The sequence below is a fragment of the Gigantopelta aegis genome, chromosome 6, assembly GCF_016097555.1.
Source record: "Gigantopelta aegis isolate Gae_Host chromosome 6, Gae_host_genome, whole genome shotgun sequence".
Lineage (NCBI taxonomy): Eukaryota > Metazoa > Mollusca > Gastropoda > Neomphalida > Peltospiridae > Gigantopelta > Gigantopelta aegis.
The window spans coordinates 101,068,418-101,089,395 of record NC_054704.1 but is presented as its reverse complement, the minus strand read 5'-3'; the positions used below and the strand labels follow the sequence as shown (position 1 = coordinate 101,089,395).

The 20,978-nt window shown below is 33.7% G+C and overlaps 1 protein-coding gene across 4 annotated transcripts in view; it reads right to left on the bottom strand.

Moving 5' to 3' along the window:
* Nucleotides 1-20,978, bottom strand: part of LOC121374151 — a 75,752-nt gene that overhangs the window by 36,870 nt on the left and 17,904 nt on the right. For all 4 annotated transcript variants that reach the window (XM_041501119.1, XM_041501116.1, XM_041501117.1 and 1 more), the window contains exons 3-7: nt 18,968-19,088; nt 17,396-17,558; nt 16,949-17,026; nt 15,487-15,617; nt 14,885-15,013 (exon numbers count right to left, since the gene is read on the bottom strand). In XM_041501119.1, coding sequence (XP_041357053.1) covers nt 14,885-15,013; nt 15,487-15,617; nt 16,949-17,026; nt 17,396-17,558; nt 18,968-19,088 — 622 coding nt within the window. The remainder of the gene's footprint in view (nt 1-14,884; nt 15,014-15,486; nt 15,618-16,948; nt 17,027-17,395; nt 17,559-18,967; nt 19,089-20,978) is intronic.

Genomic DNA, 20,978 nt, shown 5'->3' with positions numbered 1-20,978 from the left:
CTCTAAGATTTTAGTCCATTTATAACATTCTACGTGCCAAGGATTAAATCCCTCTCAGATTCTAGTCCATTTATAGCACATTCTACATGCCAAGGAGTAAATCCCTCTCAGATTCTAGTCCATTTATAACATTCTACGTGCCAAGGAGTAAATCCCTCTCAGATTCTAGTCCATTTATAACATTCTACGTGCCAAGGAGTAAATCCCTCTCAGATTCTAGTCCATTTATAACATTCTACGTGCCAATGAGTAAATCCCTCTCAGATTCTAGTCCATTTATAACACATTCTACATGCCAAGGATTAAATCCCTCTCAGATTCTAGTCCATTTATAGCACATTCTACATGCCAAGCAGTAAATCCCTCTCAGATTCTAGTCCATTTAAATAACATTCTACATGCCAACGAGTAAATCCCTCTCAGATTCTAGTCCATTTAAATTACATTCTACATGCCAACGAGTAAATCCCTCTCAGATTCTAGTCCATTTAAATAACATTCTACGTGCCAACGAGTAAATCCCTCTCAGATTCTAGTCCATTTATAACATTCTACGTGCCAAGGAGTAAATCCCTCTCAGATTCTAGTCCATTTATAACATTCTACGTGCCAAGGAGTAAATCCCTCTCAGATTCTAGTCCATTTATAACATTCTACGTGCCAGGGAGTAAATCCCTCTCAGATTCTAGTCCATTTATAACACATTCTACGTGCCAAGGAGTAAATCCCTCTCAGATTCTAGTCCATTTAAATAACATTCTACGTGCCAAGGAGTAAATCCCTCTCAGATTCTAGTCTATTTATAACACATTCTACATGCCAAGGAGTAAATCCCTCTCAGATTCTAGCCCATTTATAACACATTCTACGTGCCAAGAAGTAAATCCCTCTCAGATTCTAGTCCATTTAAATAACATTCTACATGCCAAGGAGTAAATCCCTCTCAGATTCTAGTCCATTTATAACATTCTACGTGCCAAGGAGTAAATCCCTCTCAGATTCTAGTCCATTTATAACACATTCTACGTGCCAAGGAGTAAATCCCTCTCAGATTCTAGTCCATTTACAACACATTCTACATGCCAAGGAGTAAATCCCTCTCAGATTATAGTCCATTTATAACACATTCTACATGCCAAGGAGTAAATCCCTCTCAGATTCTAGTCCATTTATAACACATTCTACGTACCAAGGAGTAAATCCCTCTCAGATTCTAGTCCATTTATAGCATTCTACGTGCCAAGGAGTAAATCCCTCTCAGATTCTAGTCCATTTTTAACACATTCTACGTGCCAATGAGTAAATCCCTCTCAAATTCTAGTCCATTTATAACACATTCTACATGCCAAGGAGTAAATTCCTCTCAGATTCTAGTCCATTTATAACATTCTACGTGCCAAGGAGTAAATTCCTCTCAGATTCTAGTCCATTTATAACACATTCTACGTGCCAAGGAGTAAATCCCTCTCAGATTCTAGTCCATTTAAATAACATTCTACATGCCAAGGAGTAAATCCCTCTTAGATTCTAGTCCATTTATAACACATTCTACATGCCAAGGAGTAAATCCCTCTCAGATTCTAGTCCATTTATAACATTCTACGTGCCAAGGAGTAAATCCCTCTCAGATTCTAGTCCATTTATAACATTCTACGTGCCAGGGAGTAAATCCCTCTCAGATTCTAGTCCATTTATAACACATTCTACATGCCAAGGAGTAAATCCCTCTCAGATTCTAGTCCATTTAAATAACATTCTACATGCCAAGGAGTAAATCCCTCTTAGATTCTAGTCCATTTATAACACATTCTACATGCCAAGGAGTAAATCCCTCTCAGATTCTAGTCCATTTATAACATTCTACGTGCCAAGGAGTAAATCCCTCTCAGATTCTAGTCCATTTATAACATTCTACGTGCCAGGGAGTAAATCCCTCTCAGATTCTAGTCCATTTATAACACATTCTACATGCCAAGGAGTAAATCCGTCTCAAATTCTAGTCCATTTATAACATTCTACGTGCCAAAGAGTAAATCCCTCTCAGATTCTAGTCCATTTACAATACATTCTACGTGCCAAAGAGTAAATCCCTCTCAGATTCTAGTCCATTTACAATACATTCTACGTGCCAAAGAGTAAATCCCTCTCAGATTCTAGTCCATTTACAATACATTCTACATGCCAAGGAGTAAATGGGTTATTCCACAGAAAAGGGGGAAAATTCAGATTTTGTTTTTCTTAAAAATGTAACAACTTGAATCTATTTTTTTATTTGCAGTACTGTATTCTATATATATTTTTGCACATGAAATGATGGTTTGGCACGCTAGTAGCCATTTCAGTTTGTATGTGTGTGTTTTTAAAACTGTCACAGATAAGAAATAGTGTCCACTAAGTTATGGACAACAGCAATATCAAACATTGCACTAAACATACACAGGGGACATTTTATATGGTACTACAATTTAGGCAAGCTGTCCATTTCTATGAATTAACGTCACTTTGTTACAAGATAATGTTATATTTTATGCAATCACCTTAATGTTTACTCTTGACATATATTTTCTTACAAACTATCATTTATAATTTGAAAACTATTTCCTATATGTTGCAAGAAGTAATTTTACTATATATCAACCAGCACATCCTTTTACTGCCCTTGTAAATATATGCTAATATCCATTAACAACATACATTTTAATTTTAAAAAATACATTTGTTCATGAAAGTAACCTAGTGAACATGCGGTAACATAGTAGACAAGGTTTAACTTCCACTAAGTTACTTATAATAACCATCTAATGAACTAACTGACTTACAGTAAAAACTCTGATTATCTATATTTAATTATCAGAACAGGCTGATACAGTAATACGAATGAGTAACAAGGTCATATGTCTAAATACAGACAAATAATTATTTTACTTATGTGAGGTCATCATCAGATGTAAATGATTCAATCGGAATTGACAATAAATAACATTTAAAATCTTAACTGTTACACATTTAATTCAAATGAGTAAATGAATGATTAAAGACACCTCGGCATGAATATCATAATACTTGGAATCAACCAAAATGTTCCATGGACAGTGTTTCTGCCAGAAAGAAATGTATGGGTATGGCGCTATGGAATTAAATGCAACCACAGTATGAGGGCCTCCTCCAGAAAGAAAATGGGTTAAGTTTTGGGCTAGGGTTAAGACAATCATACAGTACTGATAAGAATAATTAATTTTGTCAAAAGTTAATTAAAACAAAAATCCCGTTTTACCCTCTGGCAGAAACCCTGATGGATCAATATAACAAATACAAAATTGAACTACAAGCCAGTACACATCTTTTTTAAAAATTTACTTCAGCTGACAAAATCATATATTATTTCTGTTTTTATTTTTCAACACTTGAAATGTTATATGTTAAATGCATGCATGTGTACATGCTTATATCATTTATAAGACCTGGCCTCATAACGTGTGTCAGTTTGTTGATGCTAACTACCATTAGCAGTTGGTTTGGGAAGGAGACAAACAGTTTTCATAAATATACCCATAAATGTCCTTATTGTTGAGGCAGAATGCACTCCACCAGTATAGCTGTCTCATTGTACAACCTTGTGATGCCTTGTTTAACACTGAATCGTAAAAACAAAATACAGCCAAATACATTTAATGCAAAGATGCACGAATATCCTTTATCTGTAGTAGTTTGAGGTACAAGAATAAGGAGTGTACACATCAACAGGTACCCATGGGATTATATATATACAAGAAGACAGTGTTAGCCAATATTTCATAATTAACGTGACTCTACAGAAGTTAGAATATAAGAACTCTGCAGAAAGAATGTATTTGCATTTGCACAGGTCAGCTATTAAACAAACATAACTGGCATCTCCCTGGTCAGAATTCAGTGTGTGTGTGTGTGGGGGGGGGGGGGGGTATTTTTTGTTTGTTACATTTTTATTTATTATTATTTACTTCGGTGACACTTTCATGTGCCAGGTAGAGAACACATTCATTAGGATATATATCACTAAATCAAACTGAAAAGATGCCATTAGTAATAAACACAATAGTGCATACAGCAGCTATATGTATAACCATTATTTTAATCAAGATATTACCACAAAATTGAAATATTAATACAGTGCACACCATAACACCTGACCCTTAAAATGTTTTATATATCGGGACACATCTCTGACTTCTGACTATCCTAGTTCCACATGAAAAAGTTCATCCTAATTTTACTGGCACTCTGCAAATGTTATAAAAACAGTATATAGTAATTAACTGGTACACTGGTAGTAGTTAAATAAAATCTACCTGTATTTATTAAAATAACTGAAAACAATTATGTGTCCATCATTAACTATTAGTATAAATCAACATGATGGCAACTGTGATGTGTTTTATACTGGTAACTGATATACTGACAGTGTGGCCACTAAGTTACTCCGTTGTCCGCTATGCTACTAAAGTGTCACACATTTACAGTAAAGCCAATATTCTAGGACTACACTTTAAATAGGTAAACTATTATTCAGTATAAACATGTAGTAGACATATTAATAGTAACATTTTAGCAATAACTCCATGTAATGATGGCATTTCTACCTGTTTGTCTACTAGGTTACCAACACTGGTCTACTAAGTTACTTTGTTGAAGGTAACTTAGCAGACGGTAACATAGTAGACATTTTCTTAAATGTCTCATCCTATGACCTTGCTTGTCTGACATATTACCACTCAGGCTTTTGTTTTAGATTTTGGTATACTTTACCTACTTTGCGGTATAATGATCAAACTCATTCAGTATATTGGTGGATTACTACACTGGTAACCTTGCAGACATATAATAAAGGTATGACTGACTCGCGCTTCCAAAATTGAAAATAAATTAGAAATGTGTCACATCTGATCCAAATCATGCTTCTCATTACTGACAGGGATTGCAATGCCATCTGGTGAGTATTTAAAAACATTCCATAAGTATCTCTCAGTGACTACTTGTCTAAAATAAAATAATAATATGGTGGACATAATAAATGGGGACACAAAGTAAATCCTAAATAATTTCTATAGTTTCAACAACTGTGTCATTTATATAATTGATTTCAACACTGGACACTATCCAAAATAAAATGGTTTTGAATGAAAAATAATACTACCTGTTTATTTGGTTCATACAACAGACTGTATGTATAGACTTACTGTTTTGGGACAGTAACTTAGTGGACAAATTTGACAAAATTTGTTTTTTTTACTATCAGTTTCGGTGAAATAATAATTATTGAAATGATAAATGTTTATGTTCTTGCTAAAGCATGACAAGCATGACCCACAATATTTATTTTCATATAAAAGATAAAAGTGAAGTCATTTTTTACTGAATAAATGGATGAAGACAAAAACATCCATAATTTTTTACCTTTTCTGTGGAATGACCCAAATCCCTCTCAGATTCTAGTCCATTTATAACACATTCTACGTGCCAAGGAGTAAATCCCTCTCAGATTCTAGTCCATTTTTAACACATTCTACGTGCCAATGAGTAAATCCCTCTCAGATTCTAGTCCATTTATAACACATTCTACATGCCAAGGAGTAAATCCCTCTCAGATTCTAGTCCATTTATAAAACATTCTACGTGCCAAGGAGTCTGTCTTTTCCTTTTCTTTCCTGGTGTCTCTTTTTCATGGTATGCTTTTTTAACTAAGTATTTTATTGCCCATCCTTTTAACTGTTGGACATTCGGTAATCCAGTAGCAAGAGTTAGCTGGCTAACCAGTTATTTATCAGTCAGACACACACTAAATATGGACCAGTCTTAGTGGCTGGTAGGTACTAGGTTCACACCCTTGTACCAGCTCCCATGCAGAGCACGTTTTAATGGCTCATTGTGGAGATATACTACACCAAGTGCTCTCTCTCTAACAACTAACCACAGACTGCCTAGATAACTAAGGTATATACCCAAGACATTGTGCGTGAATTTTAACTGGATATAAACACATGAAGAACAAGAGTCTCGGGTCCTGGATGGAGGAACCAGCTGAGGCTGACACCTGTGCCCATGACAGGCGTGCACTACAACAGCTTGCTCTGAATGTGCACGTTAAACTCTCTGATCTGACCTAAGAGTCTCGGTGAGGTACATGATATGCCCATCAGGAGTTTGATGGAAAACCGTATCTATATTAATTAATATGTTACGGGTATGATTCAATTCTAATTATGTTAAATGTTTGCAATGGGATGGATGAACAGTTTGTTTTGCATCAACCACCATCCCAAGTTGTTCCTACGTGTGAGGTTTGATGGTCCTGTATGCATCTGTATGCAAGATATGGTCCGGACAAGAAAAAGTTAACAGATGGACGTACATACGGACGGAAAGATGGACAATGCCATACCATAATACGTGTAAAAATCTATAAAAAAAAAAAAAAAAATGAATAGCAGATTTAACTGCACATCATGCACAGTGGTTGTGGTATATGAAAAGCCATCATATATTTTATTTCCTATCCTGTCTGTGGTAGAGGAGATATAAAGATTTCTCGTTCGATAGGAACAAATGCAAATGACAAAACTATAAACACTTTCAAAATCATATTTCTGCACAAAGCAGAGTGAATATGATGTTTTGATAATGTCATGACAGCCCCCCATCAATCAACTGTGAGATGTTCCATCTATAGGAGGACTGCCATTACTCAGGACAACACACCTTTCCTACTTCATATGTGGGACAGCCACTGCCATGACTGGGTTAACAAATCTAAACAGACACAGGACACAGCTCACTGGACATTTAAACAGTTGTGATGACATACATCCATTATATATACTGAGGATAAAACGTGTTTACAAAGGTGATGGCACCTGTCGTGTGTATACACCCAATAGCTGTCAAGGCCAAGTCCACTGATTCCATCCAAGTACAAGTACATTAAAGACATTCATTTAATTAATCAGCAGATAGCCTCTAACTGTGTACCATAACACGTTGAAAGTCTTCAGACTCCTTGAATATTACAACCCTGATTAAACAACTTCTGTTCCAGAATATTATGGCACTATTTGAGACCAATGTTGCTTTGAATCCCTACATGTATTTAGCTCATGGCCTATGTGTGGTCGTTCTACATAACCCATAATAATTGGATATATACAGAAACATGCACAGTATAGGACCAACTGAGCTACATTTGTACATTTCACAAGTTCACAGATGACATACATGTATGTCTTGTCTATGCACATGGCAAATAATATTATGTATCAGGCCAGATCCTTAGTTAAGGTGTTGGGGGTGCACACACACCCTAATATTTTGTAGTGCTCCCACAAATCCAGTTTGTAGCAGATTAATACAATGAATTTGTGTATGTGTGATTAATGGGGGACATGTGAATCCTCATCAACTTGGTCTCTTGGGGGGAGTGAGGGATGTACTGCTGAATATTGTAGGTTTCCTTTCTAAAATGTTGCACCTCTGCTTGAATACAGTAGGTGCTTTTGTTAAACACTTCACCCACTTCCTGGAAAAAGCCTGCATCCACCTCTGTGCATATAGGCTTTAAACCATTCCTTCCACCTTCAAAGATGGAATAAATATCGTTTAAAACTGACTTTAATGTACGATGCACAATTATAACCTGTAGAAGAAAATGCTTTGAGTTACAGAAGATGTTTGAACAGTAACAAAGTAATCACAACACAGAGAATTAGAAGCAGTTAGTAATAAATTAGACTGAGCACTATTTACAAATTTGCCAAAAACGTAGAGTCAAAATAAATAAATCCTAATAAAATAAATCATTCTCCTTTTTTTCAAAACATGTCAGACTAATTTCTCTTTATTTGTGATTACTTTTGGTACAGCTGAAGAACTCAAAGCATGTTTGATCATTTAAAACAGAAAACAAAATAAGATTAATTTTAATTAATAATTTATTGAAAAATGATGAAGATTTGGTTTACACAGATTGATTTACATGTGCTAGCTGTCCAACAAGAGTAATCGTAAAGAGAAAACATCTAACAATTGTAAAGATCACAGAAATTGGTTTCTATCGAGTCTATAATACATCCATTTTGAATAACTTAAGTTGATATTATGCCCTCAGGCTAACATAGTTAACTACTAGTATTCAGCTTTGTTTGTAAATTAATGAAATGTAAGAACAGTATAAATTTGCAAATACATGTATGCAATAAAATTAAAAGCAAAACCGTTCTTATTAAATTTAAAAAAAGAGTATAATTTTCAAAACTGTTTTTGACAAGACTACATGTATACATAAATAATTGTTAAGATTGAAATCTGCAAATAAAAAAGTGCATTTAAAATATGAAATTATTCCTAACAGTACACAAACCTTGTTTAATAGATGCATTTGTATTATTCATTAATGTATTATAGACTCTTACATTTACTAATATGAATAATTATTACTTTGCACCAGTAAACATGTTTTCATAGCACATAACTACACTTTACAATATGACTAGTAAAACAATAATGTGGATTTAAAATATGTGAAGATGTACAAAGATAATTTTAGCACTAAGTTTTAGCATTGTAAATAGTGCTCAGTTTAATTAAAGAAATAGTTTCTTCTCAGTCATATCATATAGTTATTTCCTTTCAAATACATTTTAGAAAACAAATGGTTCAGTCAGATTAAATGATAAACTGATAAACAAGTTGAAACATGTTTCTACAAAGACAAAGTCCAAGAGATATTTTGACAAAATCTAAAGACATTTTAACAAAGTCCAATAGGGATTTTGACAGTCATACAATTAACCTTTAATGTTTTTTGTTATTTCTGTAGTTTTGTTCGAATCCAGGTTATTTGCTGCTTTAAAAACATCTTAGAATATCATATATTTCTGTAGTTTTGTTCGAATCCAGGTTATTTGCTTCTTTAAAAACATCTTAGAATATCATATATTTCTGTAGTTTTGTTCGAATCCAGGTTATTTGCTGCTTTAAAAACATCTTAGAATATCATATATTTCCAGTCTAGCCATTTGCTTTTACCCAGGATGTACTTCTAAATGTATAATTTGTCTACTTTATAATTATATATCATATATTTAAATATGAAGTTAAAGATTTAAGAATATTAAATTTAAAAAATTTCCTTTTAGACTGAGAAGAAACATTGTAAGAGAACAATACACATTTTACATAGGAAAATAACCATGAAAACCACAGAACAATTTGATAATATATTTGTGGAATTACACATTTTAGTCAAAGAATAAGATAAGGAAATGAATATATAGTGTTAACCAGGTACAGATGTAGGATTTTTAAAAAGTAGGAGACCCATAATCATGTCACAATTTTATATAACACTGTAAAGCTGTATTAAAAACGTTTAAAGGTCATTTGCTTTGTCAGAGGCAAATAATCGTAGCTTCCAAAATGGATCTTTTTGGAGGTTCTGATTTTGAACATTTTGAAAACAAATGTCAAGACTTGACCAAAAAATAAGGATAGCCTAAATCTGCTCCTGATAACACATCATTTCAGTCAATTTGAACTACATAATAGGTTACATACACTTGTTTGTAATGTTTGCTCATAGCACATTATATGCTTTAAATTTTATTAATTCATTATTAACAGACATATTCAGTACTTTAAAATACACTTGATTTTTTTTTATCACATTAAATTATTTTAAAATATTAATCAATAATATTTTCATAATTTTTAACTGACAGATCTTTGCAGAGTAGTTTTTAATTTCTATGGTTAGAAGTTATTAAGAGGCTGTGGAAAAAAGTATTTGTGAAATCTATAAGCTTCTACAGAGGTTTTAGTGATAATCAGACATAGAATATCATGATATGAATTGTGAAGCAGGTTTTGCAATTAACATAATATTTAAATCACAAAAACATATTACATGTATTTTAGCTTCCACAGCCAGTTTGTTTGAGGTATATATATATATAAACCAAATAATTGTTGTTATTGAAGGTCATAAATTACACATTTATTTCAACTTTAATAAAGTATCAAAATATGTTGTTATTAAAAACATTTTATTGTTAATACCATTTTTGTTTTTCTGGTGTTTGTTCTTTTAAAAAAAAAAAAACAACCCATTATTTCAAGTTAATTCAACTATGACCCAATTAACACTGTGAAAGATGTAATTAATTCAGATAACACTTTTTGTAATATTAGCAATATATTAATAGTATTTTATAGACTGAATTTTTAATTTTATACAATGATGTGATTAATGCATACATATATCATCAGATTAATAACATAAACATACATTATTTATTAAAGTTGATTCTTTTCTTTTAAATACTTGTCTTCTTTATTATTGGTCATAGTTGGGGGTTTTCAGTCCACCATCGTTATGCATCATGCCTAGAATTAGCATAGTAATAAAGCTGACTGTTTAACATACTTATTGAAGGCATGATCAACATTTTCAGTAACTGTTATAATAATGGTTACATAAGAGAGAGATGGCTATAATAATCTTGACAGAGACGACACGTTGAAGAAACACCATATCTAGCCGTCTGATCACCGTAATTATGCACATGGATGTGCTGTGTGCTTTTAGTAACACCTGCAAAACATAGACATCTTGCTAAGCCACTTTGTTCTCAAGAAAAATATCCTATCAATACCAATTTTGTCTCCCAAGCTGCCCATGTCTTTGTAAAATGTTTGATGCAAATTTCATAAGAATAATATTTGACGAATTGATTATTAATGTAAATGTTGTGGTATAAAAATTATTACTTTAAATAGAACATAATTATGTAAATTATTTAGGGAAAATAATTATGTAAATTTTTAGGGAACATAATTATGTAAATTATTTAGGGAACATAATTATGTAAATTATTTAAAAAAAATAATGGTGTAAATTATTTAGAGAACATAATCATGTAAATTTGTGCAATCTACTTGAATTTTTTGTTTTACTACATTTACAACTTATTATTATTATTTTTTTAAATGTAGATACATTTGTGTTCATTTAAATTTGCATTCTTTTATAAACATATTTAACTCTTTTTTTAATTATAAGGCTGCTGCCTTCAAAAATAATTACTGGAAATTCACTATCTCATGTATACATTGTAAATAGATTTAAGATTCAATGTTACATGTATCACATATATCGAATTATTTTGAAAAGGCAATCATTGATCTAAAACTGATCTGAGATTATAAACTTGATTTCAGTAAAACTATTGGTGAAAGATCATCAAGAACTGTGTAGTCCCATTTTATTCCAATCATAATCTTCAGGAATGGGTTTTTTTAAAACTTGCTTTACCCCCCCATCCCAGTAACCATTAAAAATCAAGTATCAAATATTAAATTATAAAGCACACCATAGAATTTCTAATAGAAGGCTATAAATGTTACTAATGACTATTATTATCTTTATTTTAAATATAATTTTTAACAGATGTGAGCATCAAAAGAAGCAAATTTGGTATTTTTATATTAATAAAATGAAACATGTAGTAAAATGTTTTTCAGTAATAACACAAACTGAAATTACTTGTTTAATTTAAAAACTGTTAAAAAGTGCTCAAAATTTTTCTAACGTGCTTAATTTTATAATATGAAAGTGCTATAGTTGATGAATAAAATCCTTACCTAACAATAAGAACTATATGTACAATGTATGGTTATGAGTTAGAATGATATCTATGATTAATAAGTAAAATGAAACCTTGACACACACATTCGTACTTGTATTTGCACATACAGTAATTAAATGTTAAATTTGTAAAGAAATATGCTTTTATTTTTAATGTTGTGAGAAGCTGAGTTCTTTGAAAACAGAGAAATTTATTAGTATGTGCCAGATATACAGAACATTATGTGCTAATGAATTTATTTCACTTTCTGTGAAGATGTTTCAAAATATCAATGAAAAGATTTATCATGATAAACACTGAAGACCATTAACACCTTATCTCAAACCCCAAATATAATAAGTTTAATTTTTTTTATCAAATCATTGCATGTATTCCTACCTAACCTTTATATTCTATTCCATTCATAATAATAAACTTAGGGTAGTGACAATTTTTGCAAGTGTTTGAAGTGCTAAATGTAGTTTAGAATAGAAATAGCATGTTGTTTTCAATAAACACCTTTAAATTCCTAACTTTAAAAAGGTAAATAAACCTAACAATGTAATAGATGCATAAACCAAATATTTAAGATGTATTAAGTTGGACTGATGATATTTACACTGGCTAAAGGATTAAGTGAACACTATCAATGAATTTTATACTTGGATGAAGCAACTGCTGAAAAATACAAGTAAAGTAGACAGAGAGACATATGTACTGTCAAACCTGCTCAAATGGTCACCTCTATAAAGCAACCACTTGTCTTAACATGCCACCATACGATTCTCCCAAATTATTTAATCTTGAACAAATTCACCAATTTAAGATGATGTTATCTGTTTTAAATAATTTAATCTGGTACAAACTTTAATACTACATTGGGTGGCTTGTTGACACAGGTTTGACAGTTCATAATTCGGTGTACCAACAGACTATAGGTTAGTGTATTAGTAACAGTATTGTGTACTTTGTTTAGTGCAGCATTTTTAGTTTAAAAAAAGAAATTGTGAACATTCTATAGCTAGAAGTAGAACTGAATGAAAGAGAAGGATTGGTGATGAAATGAACTAAGTTCTGCAAACATCTTCCATAAAACACAATTTTTTTTGGTCAAATCATGCAGTAATAAATATTATATAGATCAACTTCACAAATATTTCTTATAGTCACTTTAAAGATGTTCATGGATAAATGAAATAATAATAAATAAATAAAAACATGGTGTAATTTTTGTGCTGGCAAATTAGACTTTTGAAATGGTAACAATTATATAACAGAGTACAGTCAAACATTGTCATTTCCACTGTTATCTCATTAACCCAAGTACTTTCTAGATAGAGAAATGGTCCCCTGGCAAAAGTTACACAAAAATAGACCATGTTTATCTCAATCCACCAATATCTTGAGCAGTTAGATTTGGTCTCCTCAGCAGTGAGATAATCATGTTTGACTGTATTTATTTTACAATGCTGTTAATTTTAAAGACAGCTTCTATTGTACTTTACAATAACAACACAAAACAATGAATATACAATCACTGATAATAACTGTTACGTTATAGCAAGTAAAGTAAAGAATTAATAGGAAAAATATAGTGTTTGATTACACAATCATAAAAGTATTTCCTAACATTCACAGAATGTTAAACTCACTAAAAATACTAACCAACCCAGAATCTAGTAAACACCAACTGAAATGGGTTTTTTCACCAATAAACCTGCCAAGTCAATATATTTTGCTAAACTGCAACCAACATAAGAGTGGAACAAATATGAAAGTCGAACATTGGTAATGTCAAAACCAGTCTTAAAATGAGACAACAGAAAGAAAAAGTCAAGATGGTCTTGGGCACCTATGCTGATTAAACTGCCACCAACGAGAGTTTCCTAAGAGCTTTTTTTAATAACAGAAGTTCTTCATAACAATTTTCTTTCTGATAACCAGCAAGCTTTGTAACAGCTTTTTCTGAATAACATGGGTGTTTTATAATATTTTTTGTTTTCTGAATAACATACAAACTGATCTTGACATTGAGTCAAAGCAGACGTGAAATCCCTACTTGTTAGTACTGGTGGCTCCATTTCTGGGAGTTATCTCCTCGACAACAGGGCTAAGTTTGCTAGCTGACTGTGATGGTCTTAAGGTGTGAAGCTGAGTGGCAGACAAACTTGACCTCATCGACTTTCTACTGTCTGGAGTGAGAGAGTTTCCTGGTGGGTAAGGACTTGGACTGGGAGTTTTGCCTGATTTCAGTATTGGCTTAGGACTTGATGCTACATGGGGCTCAAAACTTGGACTAAGTGATGATGTCTTTAAAGGGTTATTATTTGAGGGAGAGTTTTTTATTGGTTCTGTCTTAGGTACTTCAGCTTTCTTGCTAGAACTTTTAGAGAAAAATGAAAATCGTGGAGATTTTTTTGGAGATTCCTCAACAGGCTTCTCAGGAGAGTTTTTAGGAGATTTCTCTGATTTCTGAGGAGATTTCTCAGACTTGTCTCCTTTAGAACCCTGCTTTTCATCAACTATTTCCTCAATCTTCAAAGTGGGAATTGGTCGATAAATTTGTTCAGGCTCATACCCTCCATATTTACTGTCATAATCAACAAAGTTGACTCTTCGCTCTCTTTCTAACCTGTCAGAGTCAAAGACTGGAAAACTTTTAGGAGGTGGTTCAGGCTTTGGTGTGTTAAACTCACTTAAATCCAACCTCTCTACCGGCTCACCCTTACTCACCCCAGTTAGTGGAACATCCTGGGTTGGAGGTTTTTCTACTGTTACAGCAGTCAGGTTATCATGCTGTAGATTTGCTAGAAGATCCTTATCAAGGTCAGATTGATATGGCTTGCTGCCCCGATAAGATGTGGGAATGGGACTGTATCTGGAGGTGGAGGACATGTTGGGTTTGAAGTTAAAGTCTGACTGACCTATAGCAGAAGAATAGAAAGGAGTCACAGTAGGGTAATACCTAGAAGCTAGAAGTGCTGAATTGCCCAGAGAAGTCTTCAGATAGGGAGTCACCCCAGAGTGATGTCTGGCAGACGGCAAATTTGAGTAGGCACCAGGAACAAGAGCTGACAGTGGTCGGTTTAGAGTGGAAAAGTGACTAAATGTCTTGCCCGTCATGTCAATGTCGTAAGGCAGGTATTTGGAGTCTAGACCGGATGTGTAGCGAGACCGATACACGGGAAATAACATGCTCCGATATCTAGGGTACATCAAGTCAGTCCTACCTTCCCGTTCATCTTTTCGACGAGTCCTCGCTAGCAGATTCTGTTCTTGTAGAAACATGAGTTCTCGTTGCAGGCGCTCGTTTTCCATTTCCAGGGTCCATATGTTTTGTGAGAAATCGGTTTGTTTTTCTAAAAAATTACACAACATTTTTTATTTTAACTCATTAGTTACAAAACAAGAACAATTATAATGACTATAAAACAGTTTGATTGATCCATAAACTACCAACCCAATTCCCCCCCAACTCACTCAGCAAAACCCTACTAAATCACCCACCCACCCACCTACTAACCCAAATACCCACACATCACCTAAACCCACACATCGAATCAACCCACCCATTCATCTACCATCCATCCACCTTCTCAAACCACCCATCCATCCACCCTCTCAACCCAACCATCCATGCACCCAAACCCAGCCATCCATGCACCCAAACCCAGCCATCCAAATCCATCCATCCATTCACCCAAATATCCATCCATCCAATCACCCATCCACCCAGCCACTGAAACCCATTAATCCATCCATCCATCCATCCATCCATCCATGGCTATCCATCTATATCCATCATTCTGGTTGTATTTCCTACATTCCTTACCTTTGACTTTCCTGGGTGGCGGGTTGCGTAGCTGGTTCTCGAGAGCCTGTGCCTCGGCCAGCATCTGTGCGAGCTGGGACAGAACCTCCGGGTCATTGCCGCCATTCTGAATGTAGGCCATCCGGATTGCACTGCACAGTAAACAACACAAACACTTTAACATCAGCGTTTACTTACATTCATCAAGTAACCATTCAAGGCTTATTGTTTTCTAGTTATTACCTTTGAGTGGCAGATATGATTTTAATTTTGTTTTACTTACTCAAATACTGAAATGCTGTGATAAATGTGCTATTAATTATATATTTCTACATGAGAAAAAGCAAGAACAATTGCAAATCAACTATAGGCTTCACCTGGGTAATACTGTATTAGTCTTCAGTGAAATATTCTACCACGTTTTAATAATTAAACCGGATTTCCCTCAAAACTGAACAGAACAAAATCTCTCTAAAGGGGTTTCATTGTATATACACCCCAGTGGTCTCTTAACATTTCTTTTGTTTTGTTCATATGGATTGCAGACTGCTGGTCTACTGATTGAGAAGAATCTCTGACAATTCAACATCAATCCATTTCACACCTTTCAGCAATATGAAGCAAAATGTTAAAGCTGCTATTGCAAAGAAGAGTAACAGAAGCTTTCGGCTAAATTTATTTACTGACTTGTTTCAGTGAACAAGAACATTACAGTTTCGATATTCCTGAGCTATTTATAAAAAGATTAATTATTTTGTAGTTATGTATTACAAATAAATGTAAATATATAGAGGTTATTACCAGAATGTTTTTCGGTATCGTCAATATCATATATTAGGAATAAAAATTGTATTATACGAGCCTCTAGTGAGCATAATACATTATTTTTTTCCTAATATATGATATTGACGATACCGAAATACACGAGGGTAATAATCTCTTTATCATATAAGCTCAAGCTTAATACAACGTGTTTTTGTAAACTGTACACGCAACTAATTCCAGTCCGCCATTACTAGATATTCAAATGACGTAAAAATATGTGGCGCGGTGTATTTTTGAATGGAAATGACGTCAAACTTGAATGACGTCATTTTGGATGTCCTTACATCAAAATAAAGTTATGCCTAACGTTTTTTGTTTTCTGAATGCTGGACAGCTTTTAGTGTTAAATTACCATTAAAATGTTTTTATTTGACGACTATGAATGCATACGTCAGTCATGGAGTGTCACCCAAGTACGTTTGCTTAAATGTCAATAAACCTAGTGCTGAGAACTTGACTAATTTACATCTAATTTGCAAAGTTATCAAATTCTTAAAGTATGTGGTCTGAAAAATATTACATACTTTGATTGCACTGAAAATGTAAGATATTATATGATAAATATCTATATCTATATATATATATATTGGACATGTAATAATGATACAGCACCTTTAATGAACATCCAAGAAATTATCTGAGAAAGATCTGGACTCACCTGATTTCCTGTACGAGAGAACCTCCATAAACCATAGGATATATAAACTGCTTGCTTTGTTTCTCTTGTGTTTGTTCACTAAAATACAAGAAATGCAATAACAAATGATACTTGTGTATTGCATGTATATATAAAACTGTTCATTTGTTCAGTTTAAATTGTTTTCTGTGCTTTAATCCAATTAAAGTTCATACACACTGTTAAAGTTATCTACAGCTACATGGATATTACAGATACATCAAAGTCCACTGACGAGTTTGAACAACAAACTCTTAGTGTAAGTTGATCCAGCACTCTACCAAATGAGCTAATATGGAAATATCCATTATCTGTTACTGTGGTAACATAAATATTTTAGATAAAAAATTGAATCTCATTATCACTGAAATTTATAAAAATGGTACAACAGCATTCATTGGTTAATATACTTGAAAAGAAGGTACTAACATGATGTTGATCGGTTGTTTAGCTGCCATCAGCTGTCTCTTGAGTTCATCCAGCAGTCTTTGGTTCCTGGCCTCCTGGTCTCGGAGTTCCTGCAACAACGCGGCCGTTTGGTCATCACCCTTCAGCGGTCGCTTGCCCAGCTCTTCCAGCCTCCGGCGGATTTCTGAAACACAATGTTAGTAAATTAATATTAAAAGGCCACTCACAATACTTATAATTACATGTATAGGTTAAATGACAAATAGCCTTAAAAAATAAATAAATTCTGAGGTGCCACTGGGCATGTGCATGTCCATGTAAATGAAGTACAGTTATATACTCTGTTACTTTACTGTTCAATTTTCAGGTGAAATACACATTGAATATTACTAACCAGTATATTGGGGTTAGAGTATTGGTTTGATGTTTTGGTTTGGGGGTAGGGGTGAATGGTAACACCAAACCTCGCTTTGTAAGAAATGCTATAAATTTCACATTCCCATGCATCACTCCCCTGAGATGAATTTAAAGAGAGTAATTTTTACCTCAAAGCATGTGAATGTATATGGTATCAATATGGCAACATCTTAATTGGCTCCCAGTAATTTAAACTACATGAGCAATTGATAACACCTTCAGTGTTTGTACACAGCGAGGTCTGTAACATTAAGTAATCGGTAAACCATGGGAGAAATGGAAGGAAGGAAGGAAGGAAATGTTTTATTTAACAACGCACTCAATACATTTTATTTATGGCATCAGACTTATGGTTGAGTACCACAAAGATATTAAGAGAGGAAACCCGCTGTCGCCACTTCATGGGCTATTCTTTTCTATTAGTAGCAAGCGATCTTTTATATGCACCATCCCACAGGGAGGATAGTACATACCACAGCTTTTGTTATACCAGTTGTGGAGCACTGGCTGGAACGAGAAACAGCCCAATGGACCCACTACTGGGAATTGATCTTAGATTGGTTGCGTATCAGGCGAGCATTGTAGCACTGAACTACGTCCTGCCCCATCATGGGAGGATGAAAAATACTCGATTTTAAGGGAATTCCAGCATATAAAGCCAATAACTTGGGTGCTCTTTGTAGTTCACAATTATACGTACATGTAACTCCCCTTTATTTTTCGGCAGACTGTTAAAAAAGGCACCCAAATTCCTTCATTGAAACTGTTAAAAAAGGCACCCAAATTCCTTCATTGAAACCGTTAAAAAAGGCACCCAAATTCCTTCATTGAAACTGTTAAAAAAGGCACCCAATTCCTTCATTGAAACTGCGCAACCTTTCTTTTTGGCTTAATCCTATGGGACTTTCAAATTCCATACCAACAAAACTACCCCCCGCCTGACACCAACCCTGTGCAGGCTGCTGGTGCTCTCTTGCACCTGCCATTGTGGGCAGTCCCCTCTCCCACCAACCCCAAACCCAACCCATTTCCTTTCCTGGATAGAGGAGCCCACCAAGGCCAGCACATGTGCCCATGACAGGCATGCACTACAACAGCTTGCTCTGAATGTGCATGTAAAAACACTCTAACCCACTCTCTATAGAAAGGTTTGAACAACCACAGAAATGCACTGACCTTCTCTCTGTCTTTCAAGGTCTCTGTTGCGACCTTGCAGCATCTCCATCTGTCGGCCATGACTCTCGGCCAGCTGTGCTAACTTTGGGTCAGCACTGGGGTTATATTTGGGAATGTCATGCTAAAAATTAAAACACAAAAAATTAGTCATAATTAATAAGACAGAAAAAAAAAATTCAATCAAAATCAGTGATAAGTACCAACAAATGATGAGTGCTCTTAAATCAATTGACATAAAATAGAAAATTGCAATAACAACAAAAAGAAAAAAGAAAGAAAAAAGAGAACATTTTGGAAACAATGTTTTATAATGTAAATTGCATTCTATATTACTAAAACCATTTAACACCAACATGTGACAATAGACAAGAAGAAATAAACAAAAATAAATAAACTGAACTTACAAAACATTGTTTACCAGTGTGAAATAAATGTATATCAAGAGGATTGTGCATTAAAAATATTAAGATAATAGAAAGTGATATTAACACACTATTCAAGCCAACCATAATTCATTGTTAATATTCATCACAGGACACAATGATGAACTAGAATGAAGTATGCACATTGTTTCACTGTCCACTACAAATAATATAGCTGCATCACAATCAGTGAAAACAAGTCATTCTGACAACAACAAAACTCATTTCAGAAAACAAAACACAACAAAACAAGAAATACAACACAACCAACAACATACAAGACATTGAACACAAAATATTAAAAGCACATGCATAAATGTTATTACATATTATTATAAATTAAGTGACATCATGAACAGAACTTTATTTTCATGGGCTTAGATGTTTGTGGTTTTGATATAAAAACACATTTTGTTGCATATTGGTAATTAAATCCATGGATCGAAAAGGTATAGTCGTAAATAATTTGTATTATATTTTCATTATTACTAAAGTTGTTGACTGCACTAGTTCACAAATTACATGAAAATTAGACCACCGTGAATAAAAGTGATTTCACAATAATTGAAAACACCAAAAAATACTACAATACATTTTCAGTTAATATTGTCTCCATTAATCTAAACATATATAAGATTAAAAAATGGACAAATGACATGTTTAAACATGCTTATACTTACACATAGCAAGCGCAAGCTAGCATACACAACACAACACAACACTGCACATTATATCTGTTCACAACACTGCAAAGGGATAGATGGACATATATGCTTCCCAATAACATTACTTATTCAGGTTTAGCTAAGTAATCCACATTAAAATATTCAAATTAACACAGTAAATATACCTATATGTAGGCATTGGGATTACACATTTTAATTTGACCTTCTTTTTTTTCTCAGTGTATTTTTTCCACATCATAATTAATGTATTTTCCAAAATGTTTTAAAATTAGGGTTGATACGAAGAACATATGCTTATGCACTTTAAACTGAACTGACATTGCATTTCTAAATAAACAAATTAGATTTAAATGTATTTCTGGAACAAGAATAGACTTTGCAGAGAGAGAGAGAGATAAACCTTTTTAACATGCCCCTATACCACTAAGGTCTGACTTTGCAGAGAGAGATAATACTTTTTAACATGCCCCTATACCACTAAGGTTTGACTTTGTAGAGAGAGATAATACTTTTTAACATGCCCCTATACCACTAAGGTTTGACTTTGCAGAGAGAGAGATAATACTTTTTAACATGCCCCTATACCACTAAGGTTTGACTTTGCAGAGAGAGATAATACTTTTTAACATGCCCCTATACCTCTAAGGTTTGACTTTGCAGAGAGAGAGATAATACTTTTTAACATGCCCCTATACCACTAAGGTTTGACTTTGCAGAGAGAGATAATACTTTTTAACATGCCCCTATACCACTAAGGTTTGACTTTGCAGAGAGAGATAATACTTTTTAACATGCCCCTATACCACTAAGGTTTGACTTTGCAGAGAGAGATAAACCTTTTTAACATGCCCCTATACCACTAAGGTTTGACTTTGTAGAGAGAGATAATACTTTTTAACATGC